Source organism: Pararge aegeria, chromosome 3, assembly GCF_905163445.1.
Source record: "Pararge aegeria chromosome 3, ilParAegt1.1, whole genome shotgun sequence".
NCBI classification, from domain to species: Eukaryota; Metazoa; Arthropoda; class Insecta; order Lepidoptera; family Nymphalidae; genus Pararge; species Pararge aegeria.
The window spans coordinates 19595871-19616214 of record NC_053182.1 but is presented as its reverse complement, the minus strand read 5'-3'; the positions used below and the strand labels follow the sequence as shown (position 1 = coordinate 19616214).

General features: G+C 36.9%; 1 protein-coding gene across 1 annotated transcript in view; it reads left to right on the top strand.

The window, feature by feature from the left end:
- Window positions 1–20344, top strand: part of LOC120637450 (dual specificity tyrosine-phosphorylation-regulated kinase 2) — a 71675-nt gene that overhangs the window by 16636 nt on the left and 34695 nt on the right. Inside the window, exons 2-3 of the mRNA XM_039909299.1 lie at window positions 8879–9020; window positions 19925–20088. Coding sequence (XP_039765233.1) covers window positions 8879–9020; window positions 19925–20088 — 306 coding nt within the window. The remainder of the gene's footprint in view (window positions 1–8878; window positions 9021–19924; window positions 20089–20344) is intronic.

The window sequence follows — 20344 nt, the reverse complement described above, 5'->3', positions numbered from 1 at the left end:
TACACTTCCAAGTTACCTGAAATTCGTCAATTGTATCGTAACCTATCCCTATCCCTATCCCTTCCCTACTAATATTATAAATATCAATATAAGTTTGTTTGTTACGCTTTCACGCAAAAACTACTTAACCAATCCTCTTTGTACACATAATCTTGGAAGTGTAAGAAGTAATGTAGAATACTTTTTATCCCGACATTAAGCTCGGTTCCTTTGGGAGAGGGGACGAAAGTGTCTGACGATTTTACACCATAACTCCGACAAATTATAACCGATTTAAATATTTATTTTTGTACTATAGAGATTAAAATATGTGTTTAATTTTGGCCATACTTTGTGTAGATCTGATGAATGTGGTTGGAGATAGAGGACAAAAATCCTCAGCGGACAGCAGCAAACCCCTCATTTAAGGCTTAGCGATACTGAATACTTAAAATATTTTTAGAACACATCAAAAAACAAAATCAAACGCGGACAAAGTCGCGGGGGCAACAGCTTGTCTGTAATAAATGTGTTGTAACACATTGTTTAAATGTATGCATTGGTAGGTCCAGAATTGTCTTAGGAATCATATTATAAAAGCTGATACTCAACCCAACAAAGGAGTTTTGCACCTCTCGCAGCCGATATGCAGATATCACTAACACATCTAAGATCTAACATAGTATTCAAACCCCCTCTCTGACATAAACGGTAACATTATCAAAAGTAAGGTTACAGATAGCGAGACCCGGAGACCTTTCCCGGATTTCCCGGCTATTTGCAAACCCTCATTTGCAAACTATTACGGGACAACGTAGTTTATTTGTACTGATGGGTATTAAATGCATGGCCATTGTTTAATTTGTATAATTCGAATGGCACAGTTCTTCTCCCACAATGAGATGGGTTTAAATCATAGTAAACCTTCTGACCCAGTGGGGATTCCAAAGGTGTGTGGAGTCTACGCCTCTGAAAACATGGAAAACTCGCAACAGGGCTAGCATGGGCAGAAGACAGTTATCTCCCAGAGGAAAGGATACAAATGATATGCGACTTCAGTACAATAATGTGCTGAGGGCGGTTTTGAAGAAGCCACGACGCTGCAGCGCGTCAGAGATGTTTGCGGATGCGTGGGTAGATGATTTCTACGCGATCATCCGCAAACGTGCTGCGTCAATGATGAGCAGGCTCGTGAGCAGCACCAACACCCTCCTCAGTACACTGGCATGCAGGCTGGACAGCTCTCTCTGGGAGTGCTGGGATGGTGTGCACACGCGCTATAGGGGTGTTATAAGTAGACTATAAGGAATTTTGTGTATAGAATAAGGTTTTTTTTTCTTAGTTGTTAAGTACTAACATAGGTTTGTTTAACTACATTGTTTTACTAACACGATATGGACAAATGTCCGAAATAAAGATTATTATTATTATTATATATTCTCCCATAGCCTTAGCAAAATCGCTTGATATGTTTAAAATGCACTTAAATCTTAATCGTCGCAATAAGACGACTGGTTTTTATTTTTTTTCCATCTATTCATTAATATAATATAGCTTATCATAATATATATTAGTTTATTATTTTTATATTTATTTTATAAATATATACTTATAAATATATACATATATGTATATATTTTATTTGTGTACATTTTGTTTGTGTATTCGTATGTAGTTATTTGAGTGTAGGTTTATAATAATTGTACACCACCTATTTGTTCTCGCTCTTGTTGTCCTAATCTTAAGGTTGCCTGGCAGAGGTCGCTTTTAAGCAATAAGGCCGCCTTTTGTATTCTAGGCAGTCTTTGTGTTTCTCTCTATTCCTCCTTTATTTTCCGAACTGTGTAGTGGTATACAAATAAAGAGTTTAAATAAATAAAATATTAACTCCCAGAACATTGACACATAAGTTGTGTGTATATATAAATATATATCTTATATCTTTAAACGAGCAATTCTTGTATATATATAATTGGAATCTCGGAATCGGCTCCAACGATTTTCATGAAATTTAGTATACAGGGGGTTTCGGGGCGATAAATCGATCTAGCTAGGATTCATTTTTAGAAAATGTCATTTTATTTGTGTTTCCGGTGATAACCGATAGCTAGCTAGCTAATAATAAACGGGGGTAAACTTCTCCGGTTCTATGTTCCCGTGCTTTAGCAGGTGCCAGATAGATAAGTTAATTATATCCCTTATCAGGGGATACAATCAGGGGATACAATCAGGGGATAAGGGGACTTTTGTCTCCTGCCTGTGCTAGCTCTGCAGTCGTGCAGGTTTCCTCAGGATTTTAACCTGGAAAAGTTAGAGGTGCGTGCTGGCATTCGAACTCGGAAGCCGAAGTCCTAAACTAGTCCCACTGAACTATGGGTACGTAAATCAAAGAGTATCCTTTAGATCACAGTTTCTTATGAATCTTTCAATTATTTTTATTTAAGATTGTGTGCAGTCTTATTTTTAGGGGTATGTCGTGGCATGTTTGATTTTATAATATAACTGCCATGCCCCTAATAGGTAAGCCCGTTACCATCTTAGACTGCACAATCACTAACTACTTAACTAGCTAACTTTTATTGGTAGAATTTCTTTTTTTATAAATCATATACTAATCTTATTTTCAAAGTAGTATACAAGATCCCAAATTGAACGAATTCTTAATTAGATGACTGATGAATATTCTTACGAATAATATACATAAATGCTTATAATAAACATATATATATATAAACACTGAAATGGAGTTGTGGGAATCGAACCCACAGCCTTGGACTCAGAAAGCAGGGTCGCTGCCAACTGCACCAGTCGGCCGTCGAAGTGCAGTAAAATACTTCTTTAGCAATATTTTATGCTGATTTCATTTGACTTTTTCCTTTCCCGCGTCGACTTCTTCAGTCATTCTCGGGCAAGACTCGTTAGGAAGGGGACTTTATTTCCGCCGCAATCGTAAACCAACTTTATGGTAAATTCGGGGCCTATTATTTGGACGCTCCCCCATTCGCGTTCAGGTAATTAGGACTTTAGGGAGGCATTACATGACTGATGCAACCTTTACAATGCAATTTGTGTCCATTATGAGGAAACGAATATATAAAACCGAGTATGCACCTCTAACTTTTTTATGGTTTTGTGCGTTTTGCAATTAAAATATCACTTGCTTCAATGGTGAAGGAAAATTTTCTTGCCTGAGAGTTCTATATAATGTTTTCAAAGGTGTGTGGAGTCCACCAATCCGCGTGGTAGTCCACTACGGCCTTAACCCTTTCCAGTGGCGTTCCTAGGGTTTTGAAGGTTTATTTATTTATATTCTTATTCTAACATTATCATTACAGAATACTTAAACCTAATGCGATAGTTTAGCTTTTTTTTAAAAAATAATCGTACTTTTATAATATTTAATTACCTTTTCCTGTAACAACCCTGCAAGCCTTAAAAAAATATATTAAAGTGTGTCCGACGTACGACTTTCAGACACATTAATGAAAGCCAGGAAACGATCATGAATGTCGTTATCTGAATAATACCTAAGAATTGAGCATAACTGTTCTCTGTTGTTCACATCGGGAGTTACATCGATAATTACCGAAACAAATGATGTCAAATTAATTTCAAAACCGAGGCGAGACTTAATTACATCAGCAGTTCATGATGGTGATGATGAGGAAACGTGGAAATGAAATAGCCTTTTAGCTTTACATCAAGTGTTGCCAACTTAGGTTATAAGCCTCCATTTTGGCGGTGAGGTTACTAATCAAGAGGGAGGTCCTATTCATATGACAGCTTAAAACACGATTTCATTACTAAATAAAAGGCACATAATACCTACTAATTTCGGCACCGGCGCGGCGGTAGGAGAGCTGTAGTACATATAATATAATATTCATCTATACAGAGTAGCGTAACGTCCTGCGTTGTTGGGCTGGACATTGTCCTCCACTTTCGTAGAAGAAGCCACAGAATTAAGAACATACAGAAGCCGTGTACACGACTAATATTGAAGCATCAGAAACCACTCCACTTTAGAATGGTTTCTCGAGCAAACGGTTAGCCACTTCATACCATTTAGCAGATGACAGTAATTATTTTACCTCTAATGTTCTAAGAGTTGTGAAAATGGGAAAAAGTATGTGAGCTGGCAACATTCCGCAGGTGTAAAGTGAGATGTGCGCGGGGCGTTTTCACTGTTTTTGGCCACAATGCAGTGCATACAATAATGGCTGAATGAATCTGTATTTTATGAAATGTGATCAGTCTTATAATTACTGTAGCACTATAAGGTTACAATGACACAGTCGCTATAAGACGGATGTAAAAGGCATATACAAATTTCGGCATCGACGGTAGGAGAGCCGTAGCCTAGTTGATTATAGCGCTCAGGCCGCAATTGCCAGAGAGTCGCAGGTTCAAAATCTGTCGGTTCCGAAAATTTTTAAATGAATTTTAAAATTAAAAAAAAATGATATTTCCTCAAAGTGTTTATAATAATATCTAGTACTTAGTAGCTATTTGTGACTAAATTCATACTCAACATTCAAATTCAAAATTCATTTATTTCAAATAGGCCTAATATAAGCACTTTTGAAAGGTCAAGTCTGTAGTTTGTAGTGACACTACCACCGGTTTGGAAGGCAGATTCTACCGAGAAGATGCCGGCAAGAAACTCAACATCAACAATTTACATTTTACATTTTAACATTCATTTTTCTATCTTGTTAGAGCTGAAAGCGGAGCCGGATTCTTCCAAGCAACCTTGTCATTAACTGTGTGACTAAGTTCGACTTACCGCCATGTTTATTTCTGCCGACTGGCGCAGTGGGCAGCGACCCTGCTTTCTGAGTCCTAGGCCGTGGGTTCGATTCCCACAACTGGAAAATGTTTGTGTGATGAATATGATTGTTTTTCAGTGTCCATTAACTGTGTGACTAAGTTCGACTTATCGCCATGTTTATTTCTGCCGACGGGCGCAATGGGCAGCGACCCTGCTTTCTGAGTGGCCGTGGGTTCGATTCCCACAACTGGAAAATGTTTGTGTGATGAACATTATAACAAACTGTTTATGTGTTTATCTGTATATTATAAGTATTTATGGGTATCACATTCATAAAAATATTCATCAGCTATCTTGGTACCCATAACACAAGCTACGCTTACATGGCGATGTGTGTATTGTCATAGTATATTTATTTGTGTTCTGGTTTAAAGGGCGTGGTTACCGAAGTAATAAAAAGCGCATGAGGCTTATGATATACACCTCAGGATAATATACACAGGGCGGCCCTTTATAGGAGGCGTTCTTAGCATGCCCTGAGAAGTGTTGCTCTGTTGTAGGCGATGGTTTAAGTAGTTTAAAAAATACGCGGTATAAACATAACATATACTGTTAATTAAAGGTCAAATGCGGTCACGAATTACCTGCTAAGGCAACAGAGATAAGATAGAGGTCCTTCCTTGATAATATAAAAATAATTATGCGCACACACGTTCACACCAATAACACACTGGCACGTGTCGATGTAATATAAGTAGAAAGGATCGCCACTGTAGCACCTTGGGACCCCAACGATCTCTTTATATATCTATTGAATGTCAGCAACTTCGTCTGCATTGAATTTGTAATATCCCGTGAGGTTAAGAAATATTCCCGTCTCCAGTAAACGTGCTACAGGCAACAAAAATATTGAAACACGTGATTTTTTTTGGTTTTTTAAACACTTTATTGTACACCAAATACAAAGAATAAGAACTAAAAAAAACACAAAATCAAAAAATTAAAAGTACAATAGGCCTTATCGCTTCAAATTATCGTGATTCATATATTTTCAACCAATGGATGGCTCAATTACTGAGTTCCAAGGACGTATAGCTTTCATTCCCCGTTTCAGTATTTCATACAAAAATTTTTTCCCTATTCAGGGGTAGAAAAAAAAACAAAAATAAAGACAAACTCTCACTCATGTAGGTTTCCTTATGGTTGAGGTGATGTTTTCCTTCACCGTTGAAGCAAGTGATATTTTAATTACTTAAAACGCCACATAACTTAGAAAAGTAAGAGGTGCGTTCTTGGATTCGTGCTGTGCGCAATGCGCTATCACCGTTTCACACACAATATACCGAGTTATTAATAATACCGCACTAGTCCACCAACTGGGCCAGCGTGGTGGACTACGCCCTAAACCCTTCTCATTCTGGGAGAAGACCCGTGCCGTGTAGTGGGCCGGTAGTGGGTTAGAACCATGAGGATGAATATCATTAATAATTCGGCCAGACTTACTCTGCGTTGGGAAATATTGGTAAAAATTCTGATAACATTTCTTAAATATAGTTTAACGGGTACATACCGCGATAATATTTTTGGATTTGTCGTTATTTCGACCCAGTTGAATGGATCGTGGTCACGACGGGACTGCGTAGGTACGAGATACAAAGTAGGATGTCACGGGAAGTGTTGTTTTTGTCGGTATTGCACGAAATTCAAAAAATTCAATATTTAAAATTCATTTATTTCAAGTAAGCACTTTAGAAAAGTCAAGTCTATCTGTGTGAGGTGACTCTACCACCGGTTCGGAAGGCAGATTCTACCGAGAAGAAGCCGGCAAGAAACTCAGCAGTTGCTCTTTTCCAATATAAACAATTTACATTTTATAATTCATTTTTCTATCTTTTGAGAGATGAAAGCGGAGCCGGATGCTTCCAAGCTACCTTGTCATTAAGAAATTCATCAATTGTATAATAACCTCGCTGTAATAAATGTATATTACACATTCTTTATACTTAAGCATTGGTAGGTCCAAAATTATCCACGACCATGCTTTCTTGGTTTGCATAATCTCATAATCTTACCACTGGATTCCACACACTTGCTAAATTAAAACCATCCTCACGATTGAAGATAAAGGTATTAAGGTGTGTTATCGTGGTATGTACCCGTTGAACTATATTTAAGAAACATTTCTTAAATATAGTTTATTTATGCCGACTGGCGCAGTGGGCAGCGACCCTGCTTTCTGAGTGGCCGTGGGTTCGATTCCCACAACTGGAAAATGTTTGTGTGATGAGCATGAATGTTTTTCAGTGTCTGGGTGTTTATCTGTATATTATAAGTATTTATGGGTATCACATTAATAAAACTATTCATCAGCTATCCTGGTACCCATAACACAAGCTACGCTTACTTTGGGCCTAGAGGCTAGATGGCGATGTGTGTATTGTCATAGTATATTTATTTGTGTTCTGGTTTAAAGGGCGTGGTTACCGAAGTAATAAAAAGCGCATGAGGCTTATGATATACACCTCAGGTTAATATACACAGGGCGGCCCTTTATAGGAGGCGTTCTTAGCATGCCCTGAGAAGTGTTGCTCTGTTTTAGGCGATGGTTTAGTTTAAAAAATACGCGGTATAAACATAACATATACTGTAAATTAAAGGTCAAAAATCTTAGTTTAAAATTCTGATCACTGTTCGATAACGCTTTAATATTACTCAGTTGAAAGTGTATTAAGATGAAACGAACCTACGCTCGGGGGAAATAAAGCGTAATGTTATACTTTTATTGATTTGTCGCAATGAGACTGCAGTGTTTTTCTCATGTTTCAAAAATTCAAACTATGTTTTATTCATGTTTACCTCATCACAGGCAGTTATGGAGTGTACATACATTTAACATGTTAACACTAATGTTAGGTGATAGTGATAACTGCATTCGTTAACTTAAAACTAAAGCTAGGAGGGTTACAAACGCGCTCTGGTCTAAGAAGAGCCCACAACAAACTTAGCCAGGTTTTTTTTTGTTACCACTATCTCACAGTCCAGTTAATGTTTAGCTGTGAAGTTAGTTCCAATACTAAAGCAATATTTTTTTGATTGTTCTGGCGAAGTGGTGAGAGCTGTTATAAGCGGGAGGTCCCGGGTTCGAACCGAGTTCTAAGCGGAAGAAATAAGCAAGGCGTTAGTTCTTTCCCCGACGAGTTACAAAAAGCTCCACTATTACTCCTGTCCGTACAAAGGGTCCTTACGTAAAGAACCCTAAAACCCCTAGAAGTTTTGCATTATCTATCTATTACAACGTTATATTATAAGAGAGCCTAAAGTTTGACGGATTGTTTGTAAAATATTTTACTGTAGGAATAGTAACTGAAAAAAAACGCGTGAGCCGTCACGGGAGTCGGGACGTCTGGCAGATGTGAAACATCTAAAATTGTTTTCTGTAAGTTATTGCAGATATTGCATAATGAAAAGATAAAGCATTACAAATTTGTCCCACAAATAAAAAAAAAATACAACCAAATGGATAACCACTCCTTTTTGTAAGTCGGTTAATAATGACAGTTTTATTACAAAATTAAGCGAAAGGTGCAGAACTCATTTGTGGGACCAAGAATACGCTTTTATAATATGATTCCTAAGGTAATTTTGGACCTACCAATGCATAAGTTTAAAGAATGTGTTAAAACACATTTATTACAGCGAGGTTATTATACAATTGATGAATTTCTTAATGACAAGGTTGCTTGGAAGCATCCGGCTCCGCTTTCATCTCTCACAAGATAGAAAAATGAATTTTGAAATGTAAAATGTAAATTGTTAATGTTGGAAAAGAGCAACTGCTGAGTTTCTTGCCGGCTTCTTCTCGGTAGAATCTGCCTTCCGAACCGGTGGTAGAGTCACCTCACACAGATAGACTTGACTTTTCTAAAGTGCTTACTTGAAATAAATGAATTTTAAATATTGAATTTTGAATATTCATTTTAATTGTTACGTACGAAATACAAAAATTCAATCATTAGCGTGGTGAAGCGTCGCCACTGCCTGTGTCGCCACGCCAAAAATCAGGTTTACCCTCCGCCTATAGACGTTTCACATCAAAAAAATGCCTGATGGAGTCCGTATCTGTTACAGCTGCAAATAGAAGCTGGCTCCGGCGAGGGTCCCGGGCCCCCGAGCAACAACAACACTGAGGGCGCGGTAGCCAGTCCCCCGCGAGACGACAATCACAACAATCAACTCGCCCCCCCGCGAGTAACGGCGCTTACTCCCTCAGGTAAGTGCAGTAATTTTAAAGTTGGTAAAATAATAAATTAATATTGGCCAGATTTTTTATTAAATTGATTTGGTTTGTTACAAATACGCTTATAATTGTTATTTAAGTAACAAAATATATATAAAACTAGCGGATTCGTGCGACTTCGTGCGCGTGTGAGTCGACTTAAAAAAATAGTCATATGTTGTCGCAGACTGTTTCATAGAACTTAAGGCAACAACAATTCCGATAATTCTGATATAGAACGAGAATCTCTGTCTGTCAAATGTAACATGTTCGCTCTATGTAGCAAGAAAGTGAAAGTAACTTTGTTTAAAGCCTACTGTCAAATCTTCTACACGGGAGGCCTGTAGGTTAACTATACCCAAAGGGCACTGAACACATTACGTGTACAATATAATAATGGGTCGACGATACTGTTGGGTTTGCCGAGGTAAAAGAAGTGGGGGAACAGAACTCGGACCTCAAATGTTCGCTCAGGAGCGAATCGATGATTTTTACGCCATTATAAGGAAAAAGACGGCATCCCTCCTAACAAGGTTGCGGTCGAGCTCGAACAGTATCTTAAATATGTTAGCGGGAAAGTTTAATTCACCTATGTGCTTGTACGGTGAACCGTCTTGTGTTTTTTTTAATTCTTAATAATGCTTAAAAAAAATAAAAACTATTAAAAATTTATAAAAAAACATCCACCCTTCGCTTGCGGGGCTTTTGAATGCCCAAGCAACCGGCGGTCAGGGCTCCAGAGTGAGGAACCTCCTCACAATACGAGCCGTTTCAAGGACTACTGCCTTCTGTATCCGACCCTTGATCCAACAACCAAGCGAAACCATTAACTGAAACGACGATCGGAACAATAGCGGTCGACTCAACATTCCACATAGCGGTAATCTCGTGAGCAAAGTCTAAGTATTTAGATACTTTTTCCTTTTCAGCTTTCACCAGATTATCGTCATGTGGAATAGTAATGTCAACAATTATTGCACGGCGCACTGATCGATCGACTAGCACTATATCAGGTTTATTAGCTGTAATATACCTGTCAGTGATAATCGTTCGATCCCAGTAGAGCAATGCACTGCTATTTTCAAGAACTGACGCCAGGTCGTACGCATTAAGGCATCTCAAAATCGATAAGGCTAAGTTGTTGATGAAGTATCCTGGCTACTTGATTATGTCTGTGCAAGTATTCGTCGTTAGCAGGATGAGAACACCCGGAACATCTATGCCTGAGGGACTCCCCAGAACGATGACACGCTCGACATGTTATTATTATTAGTATGTGTAGTAGTACCTACTGTTTGTTTCCCTTGAAAAGCTTGTAAATAAATAAATAGTTTTCAAGCAACAATTAAAATTATATTTGATCAACAACCTATGTTCATGCCTTAGCTTGGCTAACGCTAGGCCGCGTAAAATCAATGAAATTTCTTAATAAATTGTCCCTTTCCATTATAACACTTTAATTAGTTTACTTTTGTGCTTTGTTCGATAAGTGAGGTCTTTATTGCGAAGCTGCTTGGAGGCTGTATTTGTATTGTGCCTAAGCCAGACGTTTATATTATAAACAACTTTGCCAACTTCGAACACTTCGAAAGACTAATAATGGAATTTAATTTAGTTAATATTAATTACTGCGAGATGCCCGCGACTTAGATCCTATAGCTTAAGATTTAGTTTACCGTTTCCACAAAATTTATTTTGAAAGTTCCTGTATTTATGGTTCTAGATCGAAAAATGACTAGAATATATTAAAATGTAGGCCTATTTATCTTTCCATCTTTCCATTCTCTAGTACTCTTATCAAACCTAGTATGAAATATAATCTAATATTAAAACTGATCTGAGATTTCAACAGTACCAAGATCTTCGAAGAGTAATGAAGGAACGCCCATAAAGAGAGAGATTCAAACTGAAGGTCTTGTTACTTTGTTTGCACCCGCTATTCTTTCGAACTACCAGTCGGATTCAAAAACCTTTTTTTAAATATTGGATAGAAGCAAGCGTTACTTTGCGGAATTTCATGATATATTATAAAAATTAAGCTTAATTTGCTATACTCCTCGAGAGAATCTGTACGGTGTAATTTAAAATTTCTCCAATCCCTGTACTCCACATTAAACAGATCTTCGGCAATGAACGCAAGGGTTAGCTCCGAAATCATCCTCAGGAGATTTTGACTTTTCAACAAATAATTGTTACCTTTTTATACATTAGATGGCTTAACTCTTGAAAAGGTTATAGACTACTATAATGTGACGCTATGCTTTTAGGAGCTGAAGAACGGGCAGGCTATGCAACGGGGTGGTTTATAGTCTGAATGTTTATTGGCCGAAGTCACTGCGAACTCGCTATAAGACAATTTTTTATATTTTGTTGCATGAGTTCTCTATAATGTTCCCAAGGATGTGTGAAGTCTACCAATCCGCTCTAGGCCAGCAATAAAAGCCGGCATGGTTGACGGCTTAAACCCTCAGTCTGTGAGGAGACCCGTGCTCTGTAGTCTGTAGCGTACCGGTAAAGGATTTATGATGATGGCGTCTGTGTCATCGATTCTCATAAAAAGAGTTTTCTAGAATTCAGGACAAATAAAGGAAATGTGTATTGAACAGTTCTTTCGCAGCCGCGTGAATAGATCGCACTTAACGGCAGTCTTTTATAAGGATTCGCAAGTCGCAGGTCAGGGGCGGGTCGGCCGGACACTCCATCACTCGTCGAAGGCTATTTGTAAGAGGAACCCTCTTCCGAACACATTGAGAGTTGATTTCATTACTTGGAACGTAACTGGGAAAGGGGTCATGCCGTATCTACGAGAATCTTATGATACCTTACAAATATTATTTTCGCTTCTCATGCTCTTATAGTTCTTATTATTTCTAGGTATAACAGCTCTGTGATAGCTTTTTTTATGTGCATAAACCTTTATGCAAAAGTTGAATAGAAAATATGGAAGCAAAAAAATTCTTGGAGTTCTGCAGTGACAGTAATATTTTCCATAAAAAATGTACTCATGGGTAGGTCAACGAGATTACAACTTCTTTTGGATGTTTTATTCTGTGGACACCTAAGACTTGGACTCGTCCCCAGCCCTGAAAAATAATGTTTTTTAACCAATGGCGAGAAGAAACTTCAACTTTCTTAATCTTTTTAAATTTTTGGTAATTTAAATTAATTTTTTTACAGATTATTAAATATGTCCTAGAGCTGCGATGAAATGATACACTTTATCGGTTAGCACTTGGTAACTAGCCATGACCGAAGCCGGTGGTGGAAGCATAAAACCAGAAATAATTCGGAACTGTAAACCAAAGAGATAACAAACCCTTTGCATTAGGCAGCAGCCAAAGAGGACACAAATACCTACTAGATTTTATTCTGTGGACACCCTGGACTAGTTCCCCGTCACCAGCGCTTTTGGACTGTAAAATTTGGGAATTACCCCTGCCGGTTATCGTACCCGGAACCTCCACGTATAAGCCCCCAGCAGTCACAAATGTGGCAAAGAGGTCGAAATGATCATAATTATTCGTTTTGCTAAAAAATCGGCACTGTATAAAGTCCCTGACCTGACGTATCCAAAGAGGTTAAACACGTTCTGTTTACTTTGAATAAATTTGCACTACATTCAGTGCGGCAATTCGGTGGGTGGTACTTTAATTTCGTGCACTAGTTTTTATCATAGCCCTATCCACGTCAAAGCCGCTTTAAAACAACTTTCTGTAGGTAAGCTAACGAAAAATCTTAATGAAATAATAAATGAAAATTCCCTTTCATTTTTAGTCTATTCAATTTGAATTCATTCAGCACAATACATAATGTTACATTTTTAATATTTGTAATATAATTTAATTATTTAATGTAGCGTATGTATAACTACCTAGTTTGGGCGAAGCCATTTTTTTTTAATTAATTAATTCTAGCAATTTCAAAAACATAAATAAGACATCAGGTATTCCGATTTTATTGGGGATACTCAAAATCTTAAATCATTTACGTAAAGGAGATTGCCGGACGTAGTATGGGATTTGGTTTCACATAATACTTTTAAGGTGCCTTCTTGGGATTTATCTCATTTTGAAGTGTTTAATAATTACAATACATTACCAAAAACATAAAAACTCGAGTTTTTACTTTTTATTTAGTAAGGTTATTTTGACACATGCGATTATTGTATTTTGATTGAAGGTACTGTTCACAATATGTAATTTCGTTTTGTTTTGCTTTGCTTTCGTACACAAGTGACGTACCTCTTTTGATTTTTTTGTGTAGATTTAGAAAAAGATGACGGAAATAATAGAACCACTAATTTATATCATTAAAAGATTTTTTAACGGTCGAAGTTGAGGCTTGGGATTTTAGAGGTTTTTCTTTAAAAATAAAAACATAATTTTTTGTTTTTCTTTAAAAATAAAATCACCAAACGAAACTGTGTGCCGGCATCCTCCTTTATTTATTTTCAAATTAAGGAACTTACAAGATAGTTCAGTTCACCGTCCAAGCACCGGCATGAATATATAATAGGTGAGACAATTTTCTCCCCGGGAAAGGATAAAATTTGATCTACTCTAATTTGAGTACTTTCAAGGCTAGAGAGTGAATAGGCTTTTTCTAGGCAAGCGTGCTCCAACCTAGACCTCAACATTCCTTTCTAACGGGCATGATTGTCGTCGAACGCTGGCCTATCGTTAATAAAAAAAAAAAAAAAAAACTACTACCTCAGCTTTATCAACTCCCAGAGCATTGGCGCACAAGTGAAAAATATCCAAATAATATTTGTGTAATAATAAACGGGGGTAGTCTTCTCCTATTCCATGTTCCCGTGCTTTAGCAGGTGAACACGCTTATTATATCACTTGTAAGGAGATATAATAGGGGGACATTACTTTTGTCTCCTGCCTTTGCTCGGCCTGCTGGAGCGATGTCTTTTTCCTTATAATAGCGTAAAAATCCACTCCATCAACACAAACACCACATCCCTTAGGCCGAACAGAACCACAAAATATATGGATTGAATATATTGTTTGTTTAACATAACCTTTCTACTTTAGCGGATATCTCTAATTTTATACATATACAAACAAACATATAACTTAAACTAAGGTTGTTAATTTGATATGTTACATAGTAACACTTTTGGGATGAGAACTTTCACACGGATTAATTAACTGAGCGTTACATATTACCTGCAACGCGCTCGATCCCCTCGATTTGGGTCAACCTCGGATTAATTGGCACAAGATGAACGGATATTTTTAAACTTTTACAATTTATGTGTAAGCACTCGAAACATTCTAAAGCGATAAAGGTATATTTGTTAACCTACAATCTTTCATTTTACCTTCAAAACAGTACCATAACTGACTCGATGACTGAGTAAAAATATTCTATTCGCTAAAATATTCTATTCATCTAAAGATATACGATTAATTTATTGTATAAATGTATTTTTATTTATATTCTAAGTGAGATTGGTATTTATTTTCTATAAATAAAACTGCATAATCTACCGATCTGCCATGACAGAAACCCGAATGACGTTACTTATACAAATAACAACGTGTAAATGAAAACCGAAATAATACTTCACAGGCTTTAGAGGTAAATTATTTACTGCCTCTGAAATTTGTCTGTGAAACTGAAAACCTTTTTGAGTAAACCACTGCAATAGTTTTTTCTGAAAGAAATCAGATCCAGCCCTAACATCACATGCCAAAGTAAAATCAAGTGACTCCTGTCACTGTATTTATGCGTCGCGTAGCGTCGGCACTATGCGCGTGTCGGTCTTTTATCTTCAATAGGGTTGCCATAAGGAAACACTTTGTATGCAACGCAAAATAGCTTTTGCGGCACGTCTCTGGCGGCAGCCTGCGGTTACAACGGTTAAAACCTCCCACAAGAGAAAATCAACAGTTTTGTCAGATTAATTAATAACCTCTAAGCTTTCAGATTAACCCAGTAACAATGCTTTAACAACGCTGTTAAACATTAACGAGTGTGAGAGTCATTAACATCTGGAATTGACTTCATGACCCGGGGGAGAGATCGGGCTCGGCGCGGGTCAAGGACGCGGTCGCATCATTAATCCAGAATCATATATCCACATACATAAATCCTACCAGATTCTGCCTAAAACTGCGTGTACTCCATGAGCGGGTCTACAGATAAATCTAGTAGACGAGCTTTTGTGACAGCTCGTCCGGGCAAGAACTACCGCCTAACCTATTTCTGTGGCCAAGCGGCGCTGCTGTGTTCTGTTCTGAAGGATGTGTTTGCCGGTGTAATCGGGTAGTTTGCTTCAAATCTTTGAATAAAAGCAGCTGCAGGCAGGAGTTACCTTGCGGAATTCCATTACATATTATGAAAATAAAGCTCAATTTGCTATACTCCGCGAAAAACAGGAGAATCTGTATGGTGTAATTATAATTATAATTATTATGAAATGTGGGTGCAAGGTACATTGCCGTAGATCTGTGTGGCGTATAAAGATTGAGGTAATTATAAATTACAACTACAGTTTCTACTGCTTTTCGGGGAATAGGTATAGCATACTAAGCTTCATTTTAGTAATATCTTAACTTAAGGTTGATATACACATGGCGGCATTTTGTAGGTCGTATTTTACGAAGAGTATAGCCGATGGATTCCGCTTACGATCACGTGGGCTTGGTCCGTCGATTTTCTCAAAAAAAGTTATTGGTAATAGTTTATTAATAACGAATACCGTATCGTTTGGGCTAGTTTTATTTGTCGTGAAAAGCCGGGCTCTGGTTCTACGGGCTAAATTTTATAAATGGGTAAAAATAAATAATTAGGTATCTGCTTATATATGATCCATATGAAAAAAGTAAGCTTTTTAGCATCAGATACTAAGTTTACTTCAACAAAAGCAAAGTAATTGTTTTTTAATATTTAAAGTGCCAGTACTTTAAATATTAAAAAACAATGTTTTAATGATATTTAAGTACTTGGGTAGGTACCATTTTTTTGTATGGAATTTGTATGAACTCCAGACCATTGATAAATTTGGACAATCTCTGTTAGTAAATAAATATGTAGTATATTTATTTACAAAAAATTAATAAATATACTACGACAATACTCACATCGCAATCTAGCCCCAAAGTAAGCGTAGCTTGTGCTATGGGTACTAAGATATCTGATGAATATAATACACATAAATACTTATAATATACAGATACACACCCAGCACTGAAAAACATTCATGTTCATCACACAAATATTTTTCCAGTTGTGGGAATCGAACCCACGGCCAGAAAGCAGGGTCGCTGCCCACTGCGTCAATCGGCGGTCAAAATATATAAATCCATATAATACTGGCAGAACTCAACCTTAGTAAGATGTTTTTCGTCTGCATAAATATGCTGGGAACGAAATGTTACGCATGCTTGGAGCCGCCTTAGTAATTATAATAGCAAGGCTGTGAAATCGTTGCTTTGCTCTGCCAGGATAGCTACAATACTACTCGACTAGTCCATTCATTGGTTCGCATTAATACCAGGTAGGAACTCCTCTCTCCTGAGTAATTATAATAGAAAGTCTATGAGATCGTTGCTTTGCTCTGCCATTATTGCTCCAATATTAATTGAATAATTCATTAATTCGTTCTCATTTATACCCAGGTATTAGGTAATGCTACGTCTTCTATCTCATAGGAGGGGGACCTTGCACTAGAGAGAGCTGGCTTAGCAAATAAGCTGTCATTACTTATTATTGTAGGTATTTGAAACCGTATTGGAGCAGCGTGGGAGTATTCCCTCTCTATTTATAGGAAGGATCTCCCGATAAACTATTCGACTGAACAGGGCTGATTCAAGCACAATCAGCGTTGGGGCGCGATAGTGAGCCAGCTTTCCTATATTTTTGCCAATTGAAACCTCGGAACACTGCGAATACCTTATCTTTATGCATTTGTATCACTTATGCGACCAATAAAAATTTTCGGGCTTGGCAAAATTTTGTTTGTGTCGTTTATTTTAATATAACTTTGTAAATCTATCTTTGGTCATATTCGACCAATAAATGCAACTAATAAGCTTCTTTGATAACTTATTCAAAATAAAGCAAAACATTGATACACGTTTTTATATCTGTCCTACTGAGTGTTTAGGCTAAAATCGTTTTATACGATACTTTTCTAGGCGTTTGTATAATATGTGATTATATTTTAGGACTAGGCTGTTTTGTACCGACCGCAGGGCTAGCACAGGCAGGAGTCAAAAAATGTATCTACTTGCTAGTATGTAAAGTTCCATTGTAACTTTTCCAAAAAAAAAAGTAAAGGTGATCACCAGCTTCCACTACTAGGAGTATACAAACATAAATGTTGCTACTGACATAACCATTTAGATTTTATAACTCGTACTGGAGATTTCCTTTACTTTATACCCTCTATGCAAGCCACTGAAGCCGGGTGTCCTTTATATTACCACTATCTCACCAATTAAAACTATTTGAAAAGCAACCTGGTTACAGTAAAAATTTATACCCAAGTTTAATTAAATAAAAAATTAAAAACATACAACAGAAAATTCAGAAATAATAAATTGCTAAATTGACTCTGCTGTAGATTGAACCCGGAAATTCCTACTTATAGGATTAAAAATTAAAATACTCACTAATGCTGACGGCTGAATGGGCAGGAGACAAAAATTATATATCTCCGGATTATATATCTCCTGACAGGGGATATAATAAAAGTATCCACCTGCTAAAGCACGGGAACATGGGATGAGATAAGTTTATCCCGGTTAACTTTATATATTTAATAATTTTCAAAGGTCGAGAGCAAGGTCCAAGTATTTAGATACTTTTTCCTTTCCAGCTTTCACCAGATTATCGTCATGTGGAATAATAATGTCAACAATTATTGACTAGCACTATATCAGGTCTATATTACACATATATTATTTGGATATTATTTCAATTTGTGCTCATGTGTTTGATGCTAATGCTCTTACAGTTGATAAAGCTGTGGAAAAAGTTAAATTTTTATCCTTTCCCCGGGGAGATAATTGTCTCCTGCCCAATCTAGCCGTGCTAAAGTGAGAAAATATAAACAGTTCATAGAAAAAGTGTGAGACAGCTGGAAACTTCATAATATTTTTTCAACAAAATTAACAATGGATGTTTAAATAAAGCTTGAGATCGCTGGGTGTGCACGGGGAGGGCCCAATCTCGGCCGGGTCAAGGCCGTGCCGCGTCACGGCAACGTGCTGTCAGATCTCTTTTGTAAATCGAGAGTAGCTAAAGAACACGGAAACGGCGAAGAAAAATATATTTGTACTTCGGAGTTAATAAAACTTGAGAACTTTATTTATTGACGGCCGACTGGCGCAGTGGGCAGCGACCCTTTCTGAGTCAAAGGCCGTGGTTTCGATTCCCACAGCTGGGAAATGTTGGTGTGTCTTTTAAGTATTTATGTATCTATTATTCATAAAAATCTTCATCAGTCATCTTAGTACTAGCTTACTTTGGGGCTAGTTGGCGATGTGTGTAATGTAGTATATTTATTTATATTAAAAGATTATGATATTCTTAGTCTAAGTCATAATTCATTATTGAGAAATACCCATTAATGGCACTTTTGATGAACCGACAGTATGCAAACAATTGTACATCGTGATGAAGATAATTACATTGGTTAATTAAAAACTAAAGCTACAGCGTACATACGGGCATGCACGAAGCCCTAAACTGGCAGATGATATAAAAAAAAAATCTCCAGTAAAAAATTTAAAATACCTAAGGAAGCATTATAAGAGTTTTAAAAATGTTAGAAGGTACATCCTTCTAACATTTTTAAAACTAAGCTACCTATAGGTTGAATCATGTGTTTCTAATAACTTAGGCTATTATCAATGTTAAAGTATTACAGTGATTCGGTAAATGTTGCTTTAAATAATTAAATGACTAAGCTGTAGCTGTTTAGTAATTAAACCCATAATAGTTTTATATTCCCTTTAAAGTGTATGTGTGTGTACATGCAGCACAGTTTTTACTATTGCAGTGCCACCCTTGCTAGTATTTTAAATGCCATTATAACTGTTCCAAAAAAAAAAGAATAAAGGTTATCACCTGCTTCCACTACTAGGAGAATACAAACATAAATGTTGCTACCGACATAACCATTTAGATTTTATAGCTCGTACTGGAGATTTCCTTCACTTTATGTCATCTGCGTACCCTGTGCATACCCTCTATTCACGCCACTGAAGATTACCACTATCTCACCAATTAAAACTATTTAAAAAGCAACCTGGTTAGAGTAAAAATTTATACCCAAGTTTTTTAAAAAAATAAAAAAAACCAGAAAATAGAAAATTCAGAAATAATAAATTGCTAAATTGACTCTGCTGTAGATTGAACCCGGAAATTCCTACTTATAGGATTAAAAATTAAAATACTCACTAATGCTGACGGCTGAATGGGCAGGAGACAAAAATTATATATCCCGACATCGATCCCTAATAAAAAGTCTCCCGATTATGATTATTTAGCTGCCGAAGCATTGTAACAGGAAATAGGAAAAGTTTACTATTACAGAACCAACATTGTACGAAGTGCATTGTGCCCAAAAACGGTGAAAACGCCCCGCGCACATCTGATTTCACACCTGCGGAATTGTGCGAGCTTACAATCTATTTCTCATTTTCATATTTCATGGTAAACATTAAATTGAAAATAAAGAAAAAAAGGTACAATAGGCGGCCTTATCGTTTAAAAGCGATCTCTATCAAAATTTAGTACATGAAGTTAATAAGGGATAGGGTGTACAGTGTACACAAAATAATACTTAGATAAATTACAAATTAATTAAATTATACACATATAATATAAAAAAATTCTCTCCGTTCAACTAAATTGATATTTCTTTTTTTTTTCAGAAATCCTCAAGTTATACAGCGAGCGGATGTCGGAGTGGGAGCGGTCGGAGGTTCGCAGGTACCCTGAGGTTTGGTTCCTCGGATTGGAAGCCAACAAGGTGCAGGCGCGGTCTAACCTTCCCAACAACTGCGGGTTTGATGACGAGAACGGCAGCTATAACAAAGTAAACCAACTATTGAATTACCTTCTGCATTCTAAAAAACTTTAATCTAGATTCGGAAAAGATAGAATTAGCATTCCTAGACACTCACCTCACTTTATAAACCACTTTTGTCCCTCACCTTTCTCACCTCGCTTTTGTAAACCTCACTTTATATAAAAGAAATGTTTATTTTATGTCTGGCAATAACAATTTATAACAAATTACCAAATAATTTAATTGACTTATCTCTGCCTAAAATTAAGATTTAAATTATTGA